This window comes from Anoplopoma fimbria, chromosome 14 (assembly GCF_027596085.1).
Source record: "Anoplopoma fimbria isolate UVic2021 breed Golden Eagle Sablefish chromosome 14, Afim_UVic_2022, whole genome shotgun sequence".
Classification (NCBI taxonomy): domain Eukaryota; kingdom Metazoa; phylum Chordata; class Actinopteri; order Perciformes; family Anoplopomatidae; genus Anoplopoma; species Anoplopoma fimbria.
In genome coordinates, this window is record NC_072462.1 from 15,528,421 (window position 1) to 15,545,570 (window position 17,150).

The following is a 17,150-nucleotide window of genomic DNA, read 5'->3' on the forward strand; positions in this document are numbered from 1 at the left end:
TATACTAACACGTGACCTCTTTCGCCCTGGCCAAATGAACTAGTCCAGGTGCACGTGGGAAGAAGAAAACGCCAGATGAGTTTGTCAACCATAGCCTGAACGTGAACATAACATGAAAAACCGAAATAGCCTGATTTCATTCGGTTTTATTCGTTTTGTTTGCTTTTGGGGCACATTACTTTGCTTTATTTGATTGACTTTGAGTTTGGTTTGAGTTTGCTTTCATTAATTAATAAACACAAGTGACAAACAAACCAAGAACCTGCAAGTCCATCACACGTGAGTAAAACAACAAACCCTATTTTATGCCTTGGAACTGTCTGTTCTGTGTTTACCATGTCCACGAGATTTTAGAAACAAGCCACTACACCATTGAGCCTCTTGTACCCACTGCCAGTGTTTTAACACTGAAGAAGGCCATAATCCATTTGCATTCATTCTGACATCCTCACAGAAAGCATCGAAATAAGGATCATAAATAGATCTCTCATTTGTCTAAACATTTCTTATTTCTCACATTTGTGAGCTGAACAAAAAGCATACTTTCTTTTGGCCAAATGAAAGCCAGACTTATTTTTTCTGTTTTCCCACCTTGTGTGGAAGAATATAGTAAATGCAAGAGCTGGAAGAAAAGTGGGTGTAAAACCGGTGGTATATCCTTAAATTGAATGCTGACTGAATGATTGCCTTCCATCAACCTGTTATTCATTAGTTTTTGCGTGGATTTTTTTTTTTTACAACGTGTGCTCGGCAGTTTCCAGTATTTACCAAACCAGATGGCTGAATAGGCCAAGGGTTAATTGTATTCTTCTTTGCTGCAGTGTATTAAATGACAATCATGTTGCATTTTGTGATTATTCTTGCTGTCCTACTTTGTTGTTGGAAAGTTTACCCATCCTAATGAATGTGCTCTCCTCCTGAACAATTAAATACTTAATTAAATGTCTTCCTACTAGATACAGAGCTTTACTAACCACCTGTGTCCACGTCGCAACACTTTTTTTTTTGGTTAGCAGTACTAAACAGATGCTTTTTGGAAAAGCTGTTGTTGTTGCTAGGCAACTACTGAAACCCCCATCTGAAGCTTGACACTCATTTGCTAAAATAATTTTGTTTCGAACTAAAAGAGTTTTGTCCTATCAAATTTCGTACAAATTAAATAAGCCACCATGAACTGATCCACAACAGTTTGTTCCATCTTCATCTCACCGAGAGACACAAAGTATATGACAAATAAAAAACAGAGGGTTCAAATGTTCTTCTTCTTTTTATTGATCTATTCCAGATAAGTTCAAACACCATAGCAGTGTCTTCGGCTTATTTTAGCCCATTTACTACAAACCATGTTTACTTTACACTGCTACTGATCATAATGAGGTTTGGAGTCATTTCACTACACAATAACAATTAGCAGGGACTTCAAGTTTGTATTTGTGCTTGGTAATCTGTGATGATCATTGTACCTGCCTTTTTAATTTTAATTGTTTTTGTTACTTATAGTCGTGGTATGGTTGCATGGTTATGCAGCTGAAATTGCAAACTGGATTGAAAAGTCTGTACTGTATTTAAATGCTACAACTATGTAACTGGCAAAAATACAAGCAGCTATAGTCACTGATAGATTACAAATGTCAAGCCAGTTTTAAAGTCTTTATTTTCATGGCTGCGGAAAGACAGGTTAAAAATGTACAGCACAATGCCTCGCTTCCAGTAAGGGTCAACTACAATATTAAATGCAAGTTATTTGCAGTAATGAAACTAAAACATGTAAAATCATTGGTATGGTAACCAACTGAAATCCACCTCATGATCTAGGCACAGGGGCAATCATTGCACATTACAGTGCTTTACTCAAACAACAGGTTATGTCTATGAACATTACAGCGAAATGGTAAGGCTGTCTTGTTACTATAGTTACAAAGCCATGGTTCTAAGAAAAACCTTCCCTTGCATACTTTGCTTTGATTGCAGTGTTGAATATTGGACAAAATGTACCCAGAAACTAAAGTACTTAACATTTACATTGTTCTACACAAGCTGTATAAAAACTGAGAAAGTAAAGATTTAAATCCTGTAGCCTCAGCCATTTGTATACATTGATTATGGAGGCAGAAGCCAGTATGTTGAGCCAAATAGTACATTTATAGAGATTTAGTCGAAGAGAGAAAAACTTGAAATGAGAATGTACGAGTCAATTCCTTCAAGACCCAGGCAGCAATATATTGGATTATTTTATAAATCAGTCATCAATCAATCAAATCCCTTTTGTTTTGCTAAATGAAGCTGTTGCTAAATTGTGGCGACAAAGTGTTCTTTCTATTGATCATTTGACTTGACTGGGACAGTTTTTTCCTCTTACTCTTCTAGTTTTGGAGATTTCGACGATCAAGATGTCTGGCGTTCTCTAATATAATGGGACAATTTTCTTTCTAGTAGTTCCCACAGGAAACGTCTCACAACAAAGTCTGTGGATTATCTCGAGTAACAGGGTCATGATTCTAAAAAGAAACACATTGTTATTGAGTTTTTCAAATCTATTTTTTGGCGCTTTGAGCACAACAAGCCAAGTTCTATAGAGTCCCATTATGTTCGAGAGAAGGCAAAGGTCTCTACAGATGATATCTCCAAAACTAGGCAACTCCCACCAAAACAATCTAGATGAAAAATGGCACTACAGGTTAGAGGAAAATGTGTTCTAGATTTTGGGGTGAAATGTCCCTTTTTAAATGGAACAGGGACAAAAAATAGTGCAAAGGAACAAAACCCGCAATTGAGTTATCATCCCTCTGTGTAGATGCAGGAGATCTGGCTTGTGAATTGGTCCACCACATTGAAGAAGTCCCCTCTATGCAATTCTTGATTAGGATCCACATCCTGTAGTTGACTGTGGACATCAAATCCTGCAGTTGTGCCTGTGGACACACACACACACACACACACACACACACACACACACACACACACACACACACACACACACACACACACACACACACACACACACACACACACACACACACATATGCACAGAGAGAGTTGTAAGATCTGATTGCAATAAAGTGCTCATGTTTGAGTTACTTAGTTTGGACGGTATTGTCATTACCTGTAATGGAAAAAGCTGTTTGTAAGGTGGCCACCCCATTGGGGTTATTGGCCGCTGGAGCGAATCTGTCACCAAAGGCATCAACTTGCATCAGGTGACTTGAGATGGTCTGTGCTGTGTTCCCGCCATATTGTGGAGAAGAATATAGCATTGGAATCTGCCCTGATGGATCTACGGGGAAAGTGTGAAAGCCCCACTCCTTTATCCACATTGTAAAGAACAATTCAATTAAAGTCTTTACTTTTTCTCCTTATATCATACATTCCTGTAGAAAAGTAACATTAGACCTCATAAATGAATCTTTTCAAACCCTGTCTTTATTTCAGTAGCAGTTAAAACAAAATTGTGTGTTCCTGAACACCTTGTCAACATCACGGTGGCTGTCAAGTCCGCAGGGAAAAGAGGTGATATCTATTTAAAGGTACATAGAGTGGAGCTGCCGGATTCTGTCTCTTAATGAACATGTGAGAAAATCAGTTCAGATCGTCAAAACGCCCAGACATTTGCTAATAAGCTCATAAAATGTGAAACTTACACTATAAAAGCCTTTTTTCAGAAGCAAAACTTTCACATCCATTTGGCAAACCTTTAAGATGATCAACCCTCTGAGTACCTGGATTGTGATCTGCCAGATCAGGAGGCTGGCTGTGCTGCTTCAGATCTCGCTTGTTCTGTAGGGATGTCCCATTGGGCGGATGAGGGAGGCAGGCGGGAGAGCAAGGCCCGCACTGGTCCCCCGGGAGGAGCTGGTGAGGGGAGGGATCAACAAACCTGAAATATTTCAGACCCAATTAAATACTCTGCTTGTGGAATAGAATAAAGAACAATGAATGTTTTTATTATTAAAAAAAGAAAGCAATTTTTACTTATTTTCATATTGTTAACAATGCAGTATAATATTTGTACAGTAAAGATTTCCAAAACAATGCAATTCAGAATGTAGATAATCTAGTTTTGAGCGATGTTTCATGATTCAAATGTATGGTATGTTTCAGGCTGGATTACATTAACCTGTACGGTGTACTGTATGTTATATTTTTTAAATAAAAAAATTCTCCCATACCCATTGAATGGAATCAAGGTTTATTGTATATTCTGTTAATTTAAAAGAGGCAGGTTTCTGAACAGGAAAAGTGCTAAAATGTATTACACTCTACAGGTGTTGCCTTTGTTGTGCAAATCCTCCATATGGTATATGAATCAGTGTATGATGGTTTTCTTAAAGAAGAAAGTAAGACAACATCATGTTTTGTTTTTATAAAGATGTAATGAATCAATGTAACAATGTAATATTTATCTTGTACACAATAACCTATTGTTAAAACATAAGTATCACGCTAAAACATCACACATCCTGAAGAGGGAGAGCGGAGAACGGATAAATTGAGGAATATGACTCATTTACATGGTTGGGTTGAGACAAGGCGAGAGTCTGCTGTTATTAAGCACAGTGGATGATATTGTGAAAAAGTTCAATGCAAAAGGCAAAGTGGCAGTTCACAACCGGAGCATGTATTACAACGAGTTCACCTCTGCTCGAGAGCAACCCTCTCATTATGACTTGAAACATTTCATGTTAGAAGGATATAAATTATCATGACTTTTTATCTTGATATAGCGATAGGATAAAAAAATTGTATCAAACGTTATTTCTCTACGTGATAAGTATATCGTAATACCTTGAAAATATATTGTTAAAGCAATGCATTTATCAAGTTTCAATGTGATACAGATCCGTTTTTTTCTCTTTCTGGTGCGGCAGCAACACATTGCTGTATATGCTTCTTGAAATACAATGTATAGTTTCTGCATAGTACTAAAAAATGCACCGTGTAAGGTGTTTCCCTCATTGAGTTGTCGACCACAAGATTGATTCTCTCAACTTGGTCTGTGCCTTTGTTCATTCACTCTTTTATTTAGATAATGGATTAAGATGGCTTCTTCTGTCTTTAAGTTTAAGTGGTTAAAACAGGAAAACTTGTTTAACTTTACCAAATGTCTGTGTTGTATACGAGTTCAACCCAACAGTAAATCATTACCTCAATTTTTATACCTCTGTTGCTTATTGTTACAACATTAAGAAAATAATGGACATTACATTCAGATTAATTAAACACATTGATAAATACAGTGGATTAAACTAGTAGATGTAAATATTGTTCCGTGACCATGGGAGCTGACACCCCTGCTGTTAGGTTTGGCCAAGTAACACTTTTGAATGTCCACTTGCCAATAACAAGATTACTGAAGGAGCCAGAGTTTGTTGACAATATGCAAAGACTGAATGGGAACCAAAAAGAATCCCAGAAAAGAGCACAGAAAATGGCAACACAGATTTTACAATCAATTTAACTTCCAAAAAAGTAATTACAGCGTCTCTCTTCTCCCACTGGACCTTTTTAAATGGTATTTTTTAGACTATGTTTCACTTATTGAATTCCTTAGCCGCTCTTGTTGGTGGCTATAGCATCCTTTAATCCCAGCAGTCAAGACCAATGAGCCAAGGCAAGGTCTGCCTTTCGCAGGCCAATTGTCCTACCAGAACCCTGCAGTGAATGCTTTGGCCTACTGCTGATAGGAGAACAATCCCAACCAGTGAGGAGCCATGAGCATCTGGCTGCTCAGAGCGACTGAAATACTTCATCACATGCTTTTGAAGTCTGGAGATGAAGGGGTGTTTTCCTATGGATCGACCGGGGAAATGTGTTGCTGGCTATCCCCGACCTGTAAAGCCTCTTCCCAGCCATAGCACACCCACAAACCAACAGAACCACCCAGCTAGACGCTTTTATCAGGGTTCAAAATAGTGCTTTCTCTTAAACTGATTATTCTAATTATGAGCTTATAGTCTTGCAGCCATGACAACCAATGCTTAAGATAGTTGTTTCAGATCATCAAAAGGGTTAGAAAAAAAGATGTGTGAAGCATTTAAATCAGTCATGGTTAAAGTTCTGATCGTGCCATTGGGAATACAAAATCAACAGAAAATACCATTTGGCTAACTGTTGCTGCTTATGGTTGTATTCCACAGTATTTCAAAAGGATTCAAGGCTTTGTCATTTTTTGCTTATGAACTTTAGTGACTTTTTTACCCCTAAAATGTAGTTTGAATTCCTATCCCATTATGGGATATGAATGCATTAATCGAAGGAAAGTGAAGTAGCTTGAATGATTTTTAAAGAATGTTTTGACTTAAATATAACACAATGACAGGTATCCTCAGTACCTGTAATCATCTTGTAAGGAGCACAACAAAGCCAGGTGAGGATTGTTGGAGGAGTCTCGTCTCTGTGGAGCAGCTGTAGAACAGGGATGACAGACACTTACACCACAGCCTAAATCTAATGGATAAACCTATTATGTGCACGTGGTTGCAGGGGAATATGCTTACTTATCTAGTTTTCATATCAAACATATTAATGCAAACAGCCAGGACTTACACATACCTGAATATGACTCATGGGATGCACAAGACTGAGAGTTCAAGTCTATCCTCGCCAGAGGAGAGAGGCTCGGTTGCAGAGGGAGGATGGTTAAACAGTCTGTCAGCGTGTCTTGAGTCAGATCAGCAGTGGATCTCATCTAGAGACATGGCACATGGAGCATAATCCTAAACAGCGTTGGACAGAATATTTACAGCAAGGGTATTCTGGAAGAATTTCCTTTGAATTGTATTATAATTGAACTGTAATAGCTTTATCTATAATATTACTACTGTCACACCTTTACAGTGAATAGAGATAATTGTGCCTTTGTGCTTTGATGTTGTGCTCTGTATATTTTATAGTATGTGTATATAAGGGTTATAGCAGAATAAATGCTAGCAAAACAATGGTATCAAACAATATGGACATCTTAAGGATGATAGCTTTAAAGCATGTTTATACCATTTGAATTATTTGCAGACAAGACAAGAAACAGCTAATAGACTTTTAGATTTTGCCGTGGTCTTGGTAAGAAAATAATATACTATGCATTCCATCGTCATTTGAATCCCAATTACTATAAACATTTATTTGACAAGAGAAGTCGTGAATGTGGGAGACCTTTTTTAGTAACTACCCACCTTCTTTGTATCTATGGTGACATCACCCTCACAAAGAGCTGAAGAGAATAAATCTCACACATACATGCAACAATCTGAACTGAAGCACTGCATGGCCATAATGTGAAACTATTAAATGGAGTCACCCTAAGTGGAAAACGAAGTAGGTGAAAACTGGATAAAGATCTGACAAACAACATAATTATGTGTATTTTTCTGCAATCTAGCTCAGTGTGAGAGCAAGTGGATGTATTTTCATCTGACTGCAATGAAAGATAAAGTAAATGACGATTTTTTTCCGTGAACAGTGGAGTTGCAGAGTGAAACTGAGTGGGATGGAGAGCACATCACAGAGAGTATAATGCTAAATACCGTCTGCCAATTAGGGCAAATGAAAGCACAATGACATGATGTGTTGATGTAGATTTTTGTTTTGGTTATGGGTGTAATGTTGAGGAAGTGATGTTGTCTACTTGCAACCCAGCTAATGTCTTTTACAAATCCATTTTTTTCTAAAGAAGCTTACATGTTCTTTAAGTTGCGTACTTGATATAACGTTTCTCATTAAAAAAAAATTCTCATGAACAATAATGCTTGGAAAAAACTAGTGAATCGTGTTACAGCACGCACTGAAGTCTGTACCTTCTTCCGTAACTGCCGTTCTTTAGTAGAGTGGGATTTCACGTGTTTCCTCAAGGAGCTGGGATCAGTGTAACGCTTCAGGCAACCAGGCACCTGGCAGGTATATGGCTTCTGTACAACCACAGACATATGAAAACTTGTCGGACTCCACATAGAGGCAAAAACACACACATCTATAAAATCCCATTGATAATTGAGCGTGTGTGTGTGTAAAGGCTGCCACTCACTGTGTCCAGGTGTGTGCGCTGGTGCTTAGCTCTGTCACTGGAGTTGCTGAAAGCCTTGTGACATCCTGGGTGTTGACACAGGTAGGGTTTCTCCCCCGTGTGGCTACGCAGGTGGATCTTCAGATTTTCTAGTCGAGAGAAAGCCTTCTTGCAGCCCTCGAACTGTAACCGCATATAAACACAGTAAACGTTGTCTAAGCAGGACATTGCTATCAGGTTGCCAAAAAATGTATTTTCTACTACATTTAAAACAGGCCTGGGGGCCATTGATGTTTTTGGCTGTTGACTCCATCCAGTGCAAGATCCAATATATACTCTGCAATTATCTCCAACCTGATGTTCCACACATGTATACCTGGAGCTTTGAGCTTATTAGCTGAAAGTAGCTGCAGACAAAGGCCTGCTGACCTCAGCGTGTGGGAGGGCGTGAAAGAGGAAATATAGAGAACCTTTTGAATAGAAAAGAATGACTGCCATTTAGTCTCAACTGACACTAATGTAAGCCTTAACTGCTCATAACTGCTCACTGCTATAGTAGTTTCATGGTTGACAGGAGAGCAGCTATGGAGCAGGAAAGCTCTGAAAGGTGTAAACACTTGGGAGAGACGAGTGCATTTCAGTTTTATGGCACGTTTATACCTTGTAACAACTGCAACTCCCTGCTATTATTAGTAGTGAGCAGACTACTGTATTGCTTGCCTCTATGTTTGATTAGTATACAACCACATCACTCTTACCCTCAGCCAATTTCTACAATGCATTCTTTTGTGAATTTATACTTCTAATACTTATTTAGATCACTGCGCCTTTTATTCTATTTTTACACTTATTGATGTTAGTGTTAAGATGAAATTTATTTGAGAATATTGTGAGCATGTAACTTAGTTGGAGACTTAGGACACAGGGCACACCAGCCTATGAGGAGAAATCTACTTTACAAATCTAACACTGATATTTGAAGCTAGCAGACTCATTACAGACAGGTTTTTGAAAGAATCCGTTAACTTATGATGCTTAACTCCATCAAGAAGCACTCTCTTTCAGTGCTTAAGCTTGCAAATAACATACCCAAAATTAAACTGTTACTGCTCTTAAACCGCTTTGATTACGTTATGGTCCTGCCCTCCTCTGACAGGTAATTCTTAGTATTTTATTATCAGCAAAGTTGGTCTATATGATACTTAACCAAGTTTGAAAGAGACACAAACGTGGTAGAAATACATGTTTTTTGTCTCAAGTTTGAAACTCTTGTTATGAAAGACGCAATGTCTGTCACACAGCACTATGAGGCTTTGTGGTTTTTTCTTGAAATTGACTATTCAACTTAGAGGTTTTGATTCCAACACTTGCAAATCTGTTTTAAAAATTATGAGAAAGAGTTTCTTTGTTATTCGTAACACAATATGATATTCTAAAAGACGGATTTCTGATAGTTGTGTGTGTCACCAGCAGGGGGCAGTGTTTATACACACATCACTGTTCTGTCATTTTTGTTTTGAGTCCTTCATCTTGTATCACCTTGACAGCGGCTGGTAGCTATCAATAACAACACAAAAGTAAAGTCACTGGTAGTAAACAGTAATGCAGTACATAGATTTACAGCAAACCTCAGACTGAAGAATGACTACATTATATCTATATATATACATTTCATACATCATACATACACTGCAGTATCATGTGCCCACAGTGACTTTAGTGCTTAATATGTCTATCTACTTTTGTTAAGACCAGGACTTTACTCCCTTCTTCCCATTCACAGGGGGGTTGGAATGTGATTACCAGGCCTAATTGAGAAAACACACAGACCATGTCCAATTTTGTTATTTTTTCTCTAAGACTAGATTCCTGACATACTGATACCTCTCAGTCATCACTGCCAAAGCCAAATCAAAATGTCTCTCCCCATTAATAGTTCACTAATAACATTCCTCTGCATTCCACTTGAATTACTTGCCTTTCTTTATCATCACAGCACTGCTATTTCTATTTTGAAAAACCATCTTGCTTCTGCAATTGAAAAAATGTCTTTGTTTGAAGAAAAGATATTTGCACCATTTAATGTTGTGACAATTATTATTGAATGTTAAATGGATGGGGGTTGTATTCTGGAAATTTTATAAAAACACAAGATCAAGATTTACCAGCGCTGAATATGAAGAATTTTTAAAAATTTTCAAAGCAATTTTTCAAAGCAAATAGATTAACAAAACGGAGGAGTTGCACAAAATGACAAATGCACCTCATAACCGTTTCTCATTATTTAACTTGGGTTCACTTTCCAGTTCTGGTCTACTATGATAAAAGCTCTTTCATAGGGAGATGGTCTTGCAAAGTGGACCACGCCTTAAAATAGTTTAAAGAAAATAATTAACAGCAGACCCCTCAGCTGGAATACCACAAGAAAAACAACGCAGACAATGTTAAATAAGTCTCTCAGAGGCAAAGTGGTCAGACAAGTGAGAACCAGCAAAAAGCTACAACACGCCAAGGCTCTAGGACTAGCCAGGGTTGGGTAACTGTGTAACTCTCTTTCTCTGTCTCGTAAAGCTCTCATAAAGCGCAGAGGGGTTTTTAGTTTGTCGTGAGGGACGTTTGGGCTGAAATGAAAGCAGCATGGCTCCTCAGTGTAGATCGGTGTTACAGCCAGCTTCTGACAGGCCTTGGCAGAAACTCATGCCCTGGCTGAACAATGGCAGCATCAGTCTGTGCCAGCAGAGTCTGTCCAATGCCCAGTCTTAGCCTGAGGTCAATTTACTCTGGGCTCCACTCTTCCCTGTTTCACAAGTGATGTTTCTACCCTCTTTGCCCTTTTTGTTTCACCTGTTTCCTTATACTGTGTATTTTTGTAGCATTCCGTTCCCTCTCCCCAGTGACTCGTAAATTCCTGGAGGGGGGTTACATGAGAAATAATAGTTTTGCAACAACTACTCAAAGTGTTGGACGAAATGCTTCAGTCTTTACAGAAAACAAAACAAATCAAATAATAAAAGTTACAATCTCGAAGATCTTTTTTTCTTTTTGGAGGGACCTATGGTTACGTGGTATTTGCAGGTGTGTTTGTTGGATCTCAACTCTCAGAAATCCAAACAATGTCGCCTTTTTATAACAATTAAAATATTATACTTTATATAATACTGTAAATGCAAAAGATTTCATCAGTGGGCCGTGGACTCAATCATGATTGTAACCTCATTAGACGATAGATTGGGAATTATTTATTTGATATTGAATATTTATTTGAATGAAAATGTTTGACATTATTACTTTAATATGTAGCAAACTATCAATTTGCTGTCAAAATTTTAGAAAACACCACGTGGGACTTTTTATGTAACATAGGAGGGAATTTAGCATTCTGGATCTATAAACGGTTTTGTTTACTAATGCAAAATAATGACTGTAGCTGTAATGTGAAAGTGTATTCCAGATACTAAAGCATTATTTCTTGCTGCTAAAACCCAAGTTAGCTCCCTCTAAACAATTGTAAGGATGATGCTTAAAATGTTGTCAAACCTGAAATCTAATCAGACCTGATTTCAGTCATAGCAAGGCTTGAGTTACAAACTGCTCATGTAGACATTTAGTGGATTAGCAGGGAACTACTGCTTCATTATTACCCCACTGGTGCAAATGCACTGCAAGGCATTAATTACGCATTCTGAAAGAATATGAAGTCAATTTTGCTATTTTAACTTTGCCAATAACTGATGGTCACTGGTTACAATAATTGTTTGACTGAACAAGCCATATATTTTGAATTCAATAAAAACACATTATGATTTTGACTTGTGTTGGAGTAGAAGTAAAAGAAACATGCCAGCCACAATATACAAGCTAATAATTCTAAAGGGCAAGTCATTTCTCAACCACCTGAGAAGCAATTACCAAAATGGCAACAGCACAGAGTTGTATAAAAAAAAGAAAAATCATAATTAACATGCTGACCCACAATGATTATAGGAATCTCTTGTTTGGGTTTTAAGTTCACTCCTTGCTTTTAAAACATCATATGTTTAAATCACAGTGACAGATGCAAACAGACTGGTGAGTCGAGAATATGTTAACAAACAGCTGCATCATCATTAAACAGATTGTGAGACGACAGGTACAAGCCTGGGCCTGCCCTAGATTTTCACTTTGTAAAAAGAGCTACCCTTTTGTTCTGCTGCGGCCTCGCACTTTATCATGCATCAGTTTATTCACCTGCCAATCATTTCCTAAGTAAATCTGAGTGCTGCATCTTGAGTGCTTATCCTTTCTAACTGTTCTGTTCATATCTTGCGTTTCTATCGTTCAAGCACAACTTTAACATCTACAGTACTCATCTACAGAGTACATGTTATCACAGGCACATACTAATGCAAAGATATATGAAAATGCTCATCTAAAGAAAGCAAAAAGTCTCCACAATTGATATAATGTTCAAACTTGACCTGAAGAAAATCCACACAGAATCTAAGTGTCTCATTATAGTGCAGAAAATATACATCTAGTGTGCTGGCCTTTTCTCTCTTTCCCCAGAATAAGCCTATATTCACTATACCACAAACACAAGTACCACTTTGTATCAATTCTGTTTTTGGCAATGGGTTGTGACCAAGAATACGTATTGAATGATTACATGGAACAAAGACCCATCCAACGTTTGCAGCCCCATGGCAACAGAGCAGGCTTCAACTAATAAGTGAGTATTTTGGTACCAAAGGTCGACTGCAGGTATGCGTGCTGTTAATAACTGACTTGTTAAAAGCAGCGACACGAGGCATGTTTTGCGAGTGGTTTGTCAATTACTCATCTTATTCTGCAGTATTTTCCCAGTGGGAGTGAGAAAAATAAAAACAAAGGAGGGAGATCAGAGTGGTGTACAATTCATACATATATTTCAGCCATTCTAGCTGCATGGCTCCATGGAACTGAAATGTCGGTCTGTCTATTGGATGGCTTGTTCACTGTGATCCAGACTGAAATATCTCAAAAACTTCTGTATGGATTGCCCTCAGATTTGTCACATACATTTAAAGTCCTCACAGGATGAACCCTACTGATTTTGGTGTTCCTCTGACATTTATTTTGTCGCCACCAACAGGTTGACATTTTTGGCTTTAAGTGAAATATCTCAAAAGCTTTAACTTAGGTGATCTCAGGACATTTCATAAAACGCCACTATAAGTTTAAAATTATTATTATCTGATTCTTTGAAATTGCATTACCTTTGCAGGTATTAGGTTAAACCAATCAGACTCAGCTGTATTTGATCATTAGCAAATGCTAATGTTTGCTAACACACTAAGATAACATGGTGAATATGGTCCCCCTACACCTGCTTAACGTCTGCATATAAGCATTGTCTATATGAGCTAGTTTGCATGCTGACACAAGCATCTAGCTCAATAACTGCTTGTTTATAATATTCCTACATCACATTTTAAACTAATAATAATAATAATAATAATAATTAAGCCTTTATTAGTCCCACAATGGGGAAATTATTTCTCTGCATTTAACCCATCCCGGAGGAGCAGTGGGCTGCAATGAAGCGCCCGGGGAGCAACTTGGGGTTAGGTGTCTTGCTCAAGGACACCTCGGCATGTTGCCGGTAGAGGGGTTTGAACCACCAACCTTGTGGTTACGGGACAAGCGCTCTACCTCATGTGCCACAGCCGCCCAGAACTACAGAAACATCATTGCAACACAACTGAAATAACTCATCAATCTTGGACAAACAGAGCTACTGTTTCATCAATAATCCGCCCCATGGATAAACGCCAACTCTTTGGCCACAGATGCAGACCTATAGAGAGCCAGACTACGGGGCATCACCTTCCCAGAACAACGGCCAAGTTTGTCAGAGGGTGGCCTGGCAGGACCCCTGCTGCTGACAAGCCCAGTGGCTACTAGAGAGCCATGGTTCCATGCCAGATCCAAAGTGCGAGGTTTCCTTTGTGCTGATTTAATAACTACATAATTGAGTTAACTCCCATGTCAATTATCACAGAGGTCTGCTAATTACCCCATGGCTAAAGTTAAGAGGAGAGAGAGGCCATATTTTTTTATCTAAAGCTTGGCCATAAACACAGAGCACATGAAGGCATTTGCACACAAAAAAAGCCCTTTTTCTGCAGTCTGAGGCTTTAAAGCCTTCAGCTAGATACTGTGGCTTTGAATGGAACATTGAGAATTGAACTCAGTCAGGCCCTGACATTCATCATGTTACTGCTTTGACTGCATACACACTCACAAACTAGTAAAAAGATATTCATCTGACTTAGAGAGAGCCATGCTGTATCGTTAAGAGGGGCGATAGCAGATGGAATCTTATTTCTTAGAGGCAGAGACACAATGTGTGTTGATATATAGGTATATATATAGGTAGGTAGATAGATAGATATACTTCTGTTGCATGAGAAGAGACATAGCTGTGATCTACATGGTGTACCGTGCACTTGTTGGGTTTCTCTCCTGAATGGACCCTCATGTGGATGAGAAGCTTGTATCGGGCATTGAAGGGCTTGAAGTTGCGTGGACATCCCACCCAGTGGCATGTGAAATCCTCAGCCTTCCGCTGGTCCACATGTAGCTTTTCTATGTGCTTTACCAGCTCCTCCCTTTGGTCATAGACTGCACTACAGTCCAACCACCTGCAGCAGTGGGCCCCATAGTCCTCCAGCTCTCCTTCTTCCTCCTCCAGCATAGGGACCTGGGGTAGAAAGTTGACCCCATGCCTGTGATGAACCAATGGAGCTTGTGTTAGAGGGAACTGAGAAGGGGACTTAATTTTACAGTGCTGTCTGGTGAGGTGGATGTGCTGGTGTGAGTGGTAGGGTGGTGGAGGCCCCTGTGGACTAGCAGCCTCTTGGATAGTAGCCAGCAGGGCTGGCTGTAACTGTGGAGGTGGCAGCAGGTTGTTGGTGGTTTGGCTGCAGCTCTCTGCTCTCTTCTCCAGCGACCCTCCTTCCCCAGGGAGGCACTGCTGGTCCACCACCATGTTAGCCATCTGGCTCTCCAGACCCCCTCCCTCTTCAAGCATCTGCATACGGCCGTAATCTGTCTGAGGGGCCAGAGCCTGCGAAGAGCCTGGCATGCTGTGGGGATGGGCGTGGGGGATGCAGCAGCCTCTCACACCCAGGAAGTGACCATAACCTTCAGATTGGACGGGTGAGAGTGTGGGGTGGGAGGCTGGAGAGCTGCGGGAACCATTGATGTAGGCCACAAGGGAAGTAGGTGAAGTGCGTATGATGGAGTTGAAATCAATGCCCATTACATCCGACAAAGGCGACATGGAGAGAGCTCTCTTCTTAGCCTGGGACTGCCTGGGGCTTCCAGCATCGCCTGTGAAAAGGTACGAGGGCAGCGAGGCAGAGTTGCTAGTGCCACCTGATACGGTTGTGCCAGACATGGACGTGCCAAGGGGAAGGCAAAGCTGTTCACCTCCTTCGCCGGCCTGGGTGGAGCACTGAGGCAGACCCAGTGGAGGGAGCACACGGTAGCCATACGACCAGTCGTGTCTGCCACTAAACATTGACTGTGTTTCAAACAGACTAAGGGTGGTGGATGCCAGGGATTCTCTGGACTGTAAGGATCTGAAACAGATTGTTGTTATCCACTTTAGTATCACTCTTAAGGTTTAGTGAGCTCATAATCACATACTTGTATTGATATTGCCCACCTGGCATCGGAGTGGGGGATCTGCACACTGTGTGGATGTGTTGGAAGCTGTGGTGCTGCAGGCCTTGCAGTATACCGTTGGCCTGTGACAACGGTCACGGGATTACTGGTCACTGTCAGGTTAGCAGCGGCTCGCTGACCAAAGACTTCCATGGTAGGCCCAGACGCAGAGCAACCGGCTGGACACAAGTCCAAAATTAAATAAACAGAATATCCACATGGGAGATACCTTATCAAAGTATATAGGTTACAACAGAGCAACAACTTTTTCCACTTTTAATAAATCCCTACAGATTAATTCAAAGTACACAACTATTTGGAAAAGACATTACTTTAATAAATGCAAATAAAACTCAAATATATCACATAAAGTCTGCTTTAACTAAGGTTTATACAGCAGATTGTGGAATTTCCCCTCTCCAACCTGACACTTTCTGCTCTGTTAATCACTAATGAGCTTTTCACCTCCTTCCATTTTTCCTCAGTAGAAAATTTAGGGACAAGCTTTATGCTTGGTTAATTATCAATAAATAAGAACAAGACGTTTTGCAAGAAGACAGTAAGGTTGTGAAGAGCACACTGAGAATAAGCGAAGTATGATGATGCGATTAGTAACACAGTTGTGGTTTAGTATACAACATCACACTTCTTATTTTATAGGATGTATGCCCTATCGTATTTTAATTGTAGAGTAAAGTTACACCTGCGTTATGCTCACACATCCTAGGTTGATTAGATATTTTTATCCTTCGTATTTACCTTGGAAGCTGTTGTTAGAGGAGCAGCGTCCCGTCTGTATGGCGGTTGTCACTGTTTTGCTTGTGGGATCGTGAGTAGGAACTTGTGGGGTTGCAGTCGAAATGTTTAGATGTGTCCCGTTGGTCAGCACCTGTCTGCGGAGGCTCAGGGAAGGAAGGACAACATGGCCTTCGCTCTGTTTCCCAGAAGCAAAGGAGTGGACGGCTCCTCTTTTTACTTTCTCCATGCCCGAGGAGCAACTAAGATCGGCTCGTTGTGGGGAAGACATGGGTATTCTGATGGATTGGGACTGGTGTCCTCTGATCATGCTCAATGATGGGGACACGCTGCATGGAGACACCAGGAGCTGACAACCCTTTCCACTCATGGCTGAAGCAAAGTCACCAGAAGCTCAGGAACTTCATTCAAGTTGCTGCAGTTTGCAAAGTTTACTTTCCACAGAATATACAAATCCACTGCTCATACCTAGGAAGTTATTAAAAAAACGACACATAAAAGACATACGGTCAAATAAGGGTTCATTTCAATGTTGAATTAAAACAGCAGATCTAATATAACACAAAAAATACAGTCTTTGATAAATAAAAACTCAACCACAAACAACTTAACTGTGCACAATTTACTTTTAAACTTTTCTTGTACACAATAAAGCCTATATACATTTTAGCCAACATAAAAATGTTGGTTCCATAAGAAATATATATTT

At 39.6% G+C, this 17,150-nt stretch overlaps 1 protein-coding gene across 1 annotated transcript; it reads right to left on the reverse strand.

Annotated features, from left to right (window-relative positions):
- Positions 1-2,213: 2,213 nt before the first annotated feature.
- Positions 2,214-16,894, reverse strand: glis3 (GLIS family zinc finger 3). The gene is made up of 10 exons (XM_054612605.1): positions 16,445-16,894; positions 15,687-15,864; positions 14,457-15,600; positions 8,018-8,179; positions 7,791-7,901; positions 6,550-6,685; positions 6,330-6,402; positions 3,717-3,874; positions 3,104-3,274; positions 2,214-2,912 (listed from the first exon to the last, which is right to left on the reverse strand). The coding sequence occupies exons 1-10, from the start codon at positions 16,809-16,811 to the stop codon at positions 2,779-2,781; spliced, it is 2,634 nt and encodes an 877-aa protein (XP_054468580.1). The 5' UTR covers positions 16,812-16,894; the 3' UTR covers positions 2,214-2,778.
- Positions 16,895-17,150: the final 256 nt, after the last annotated feature.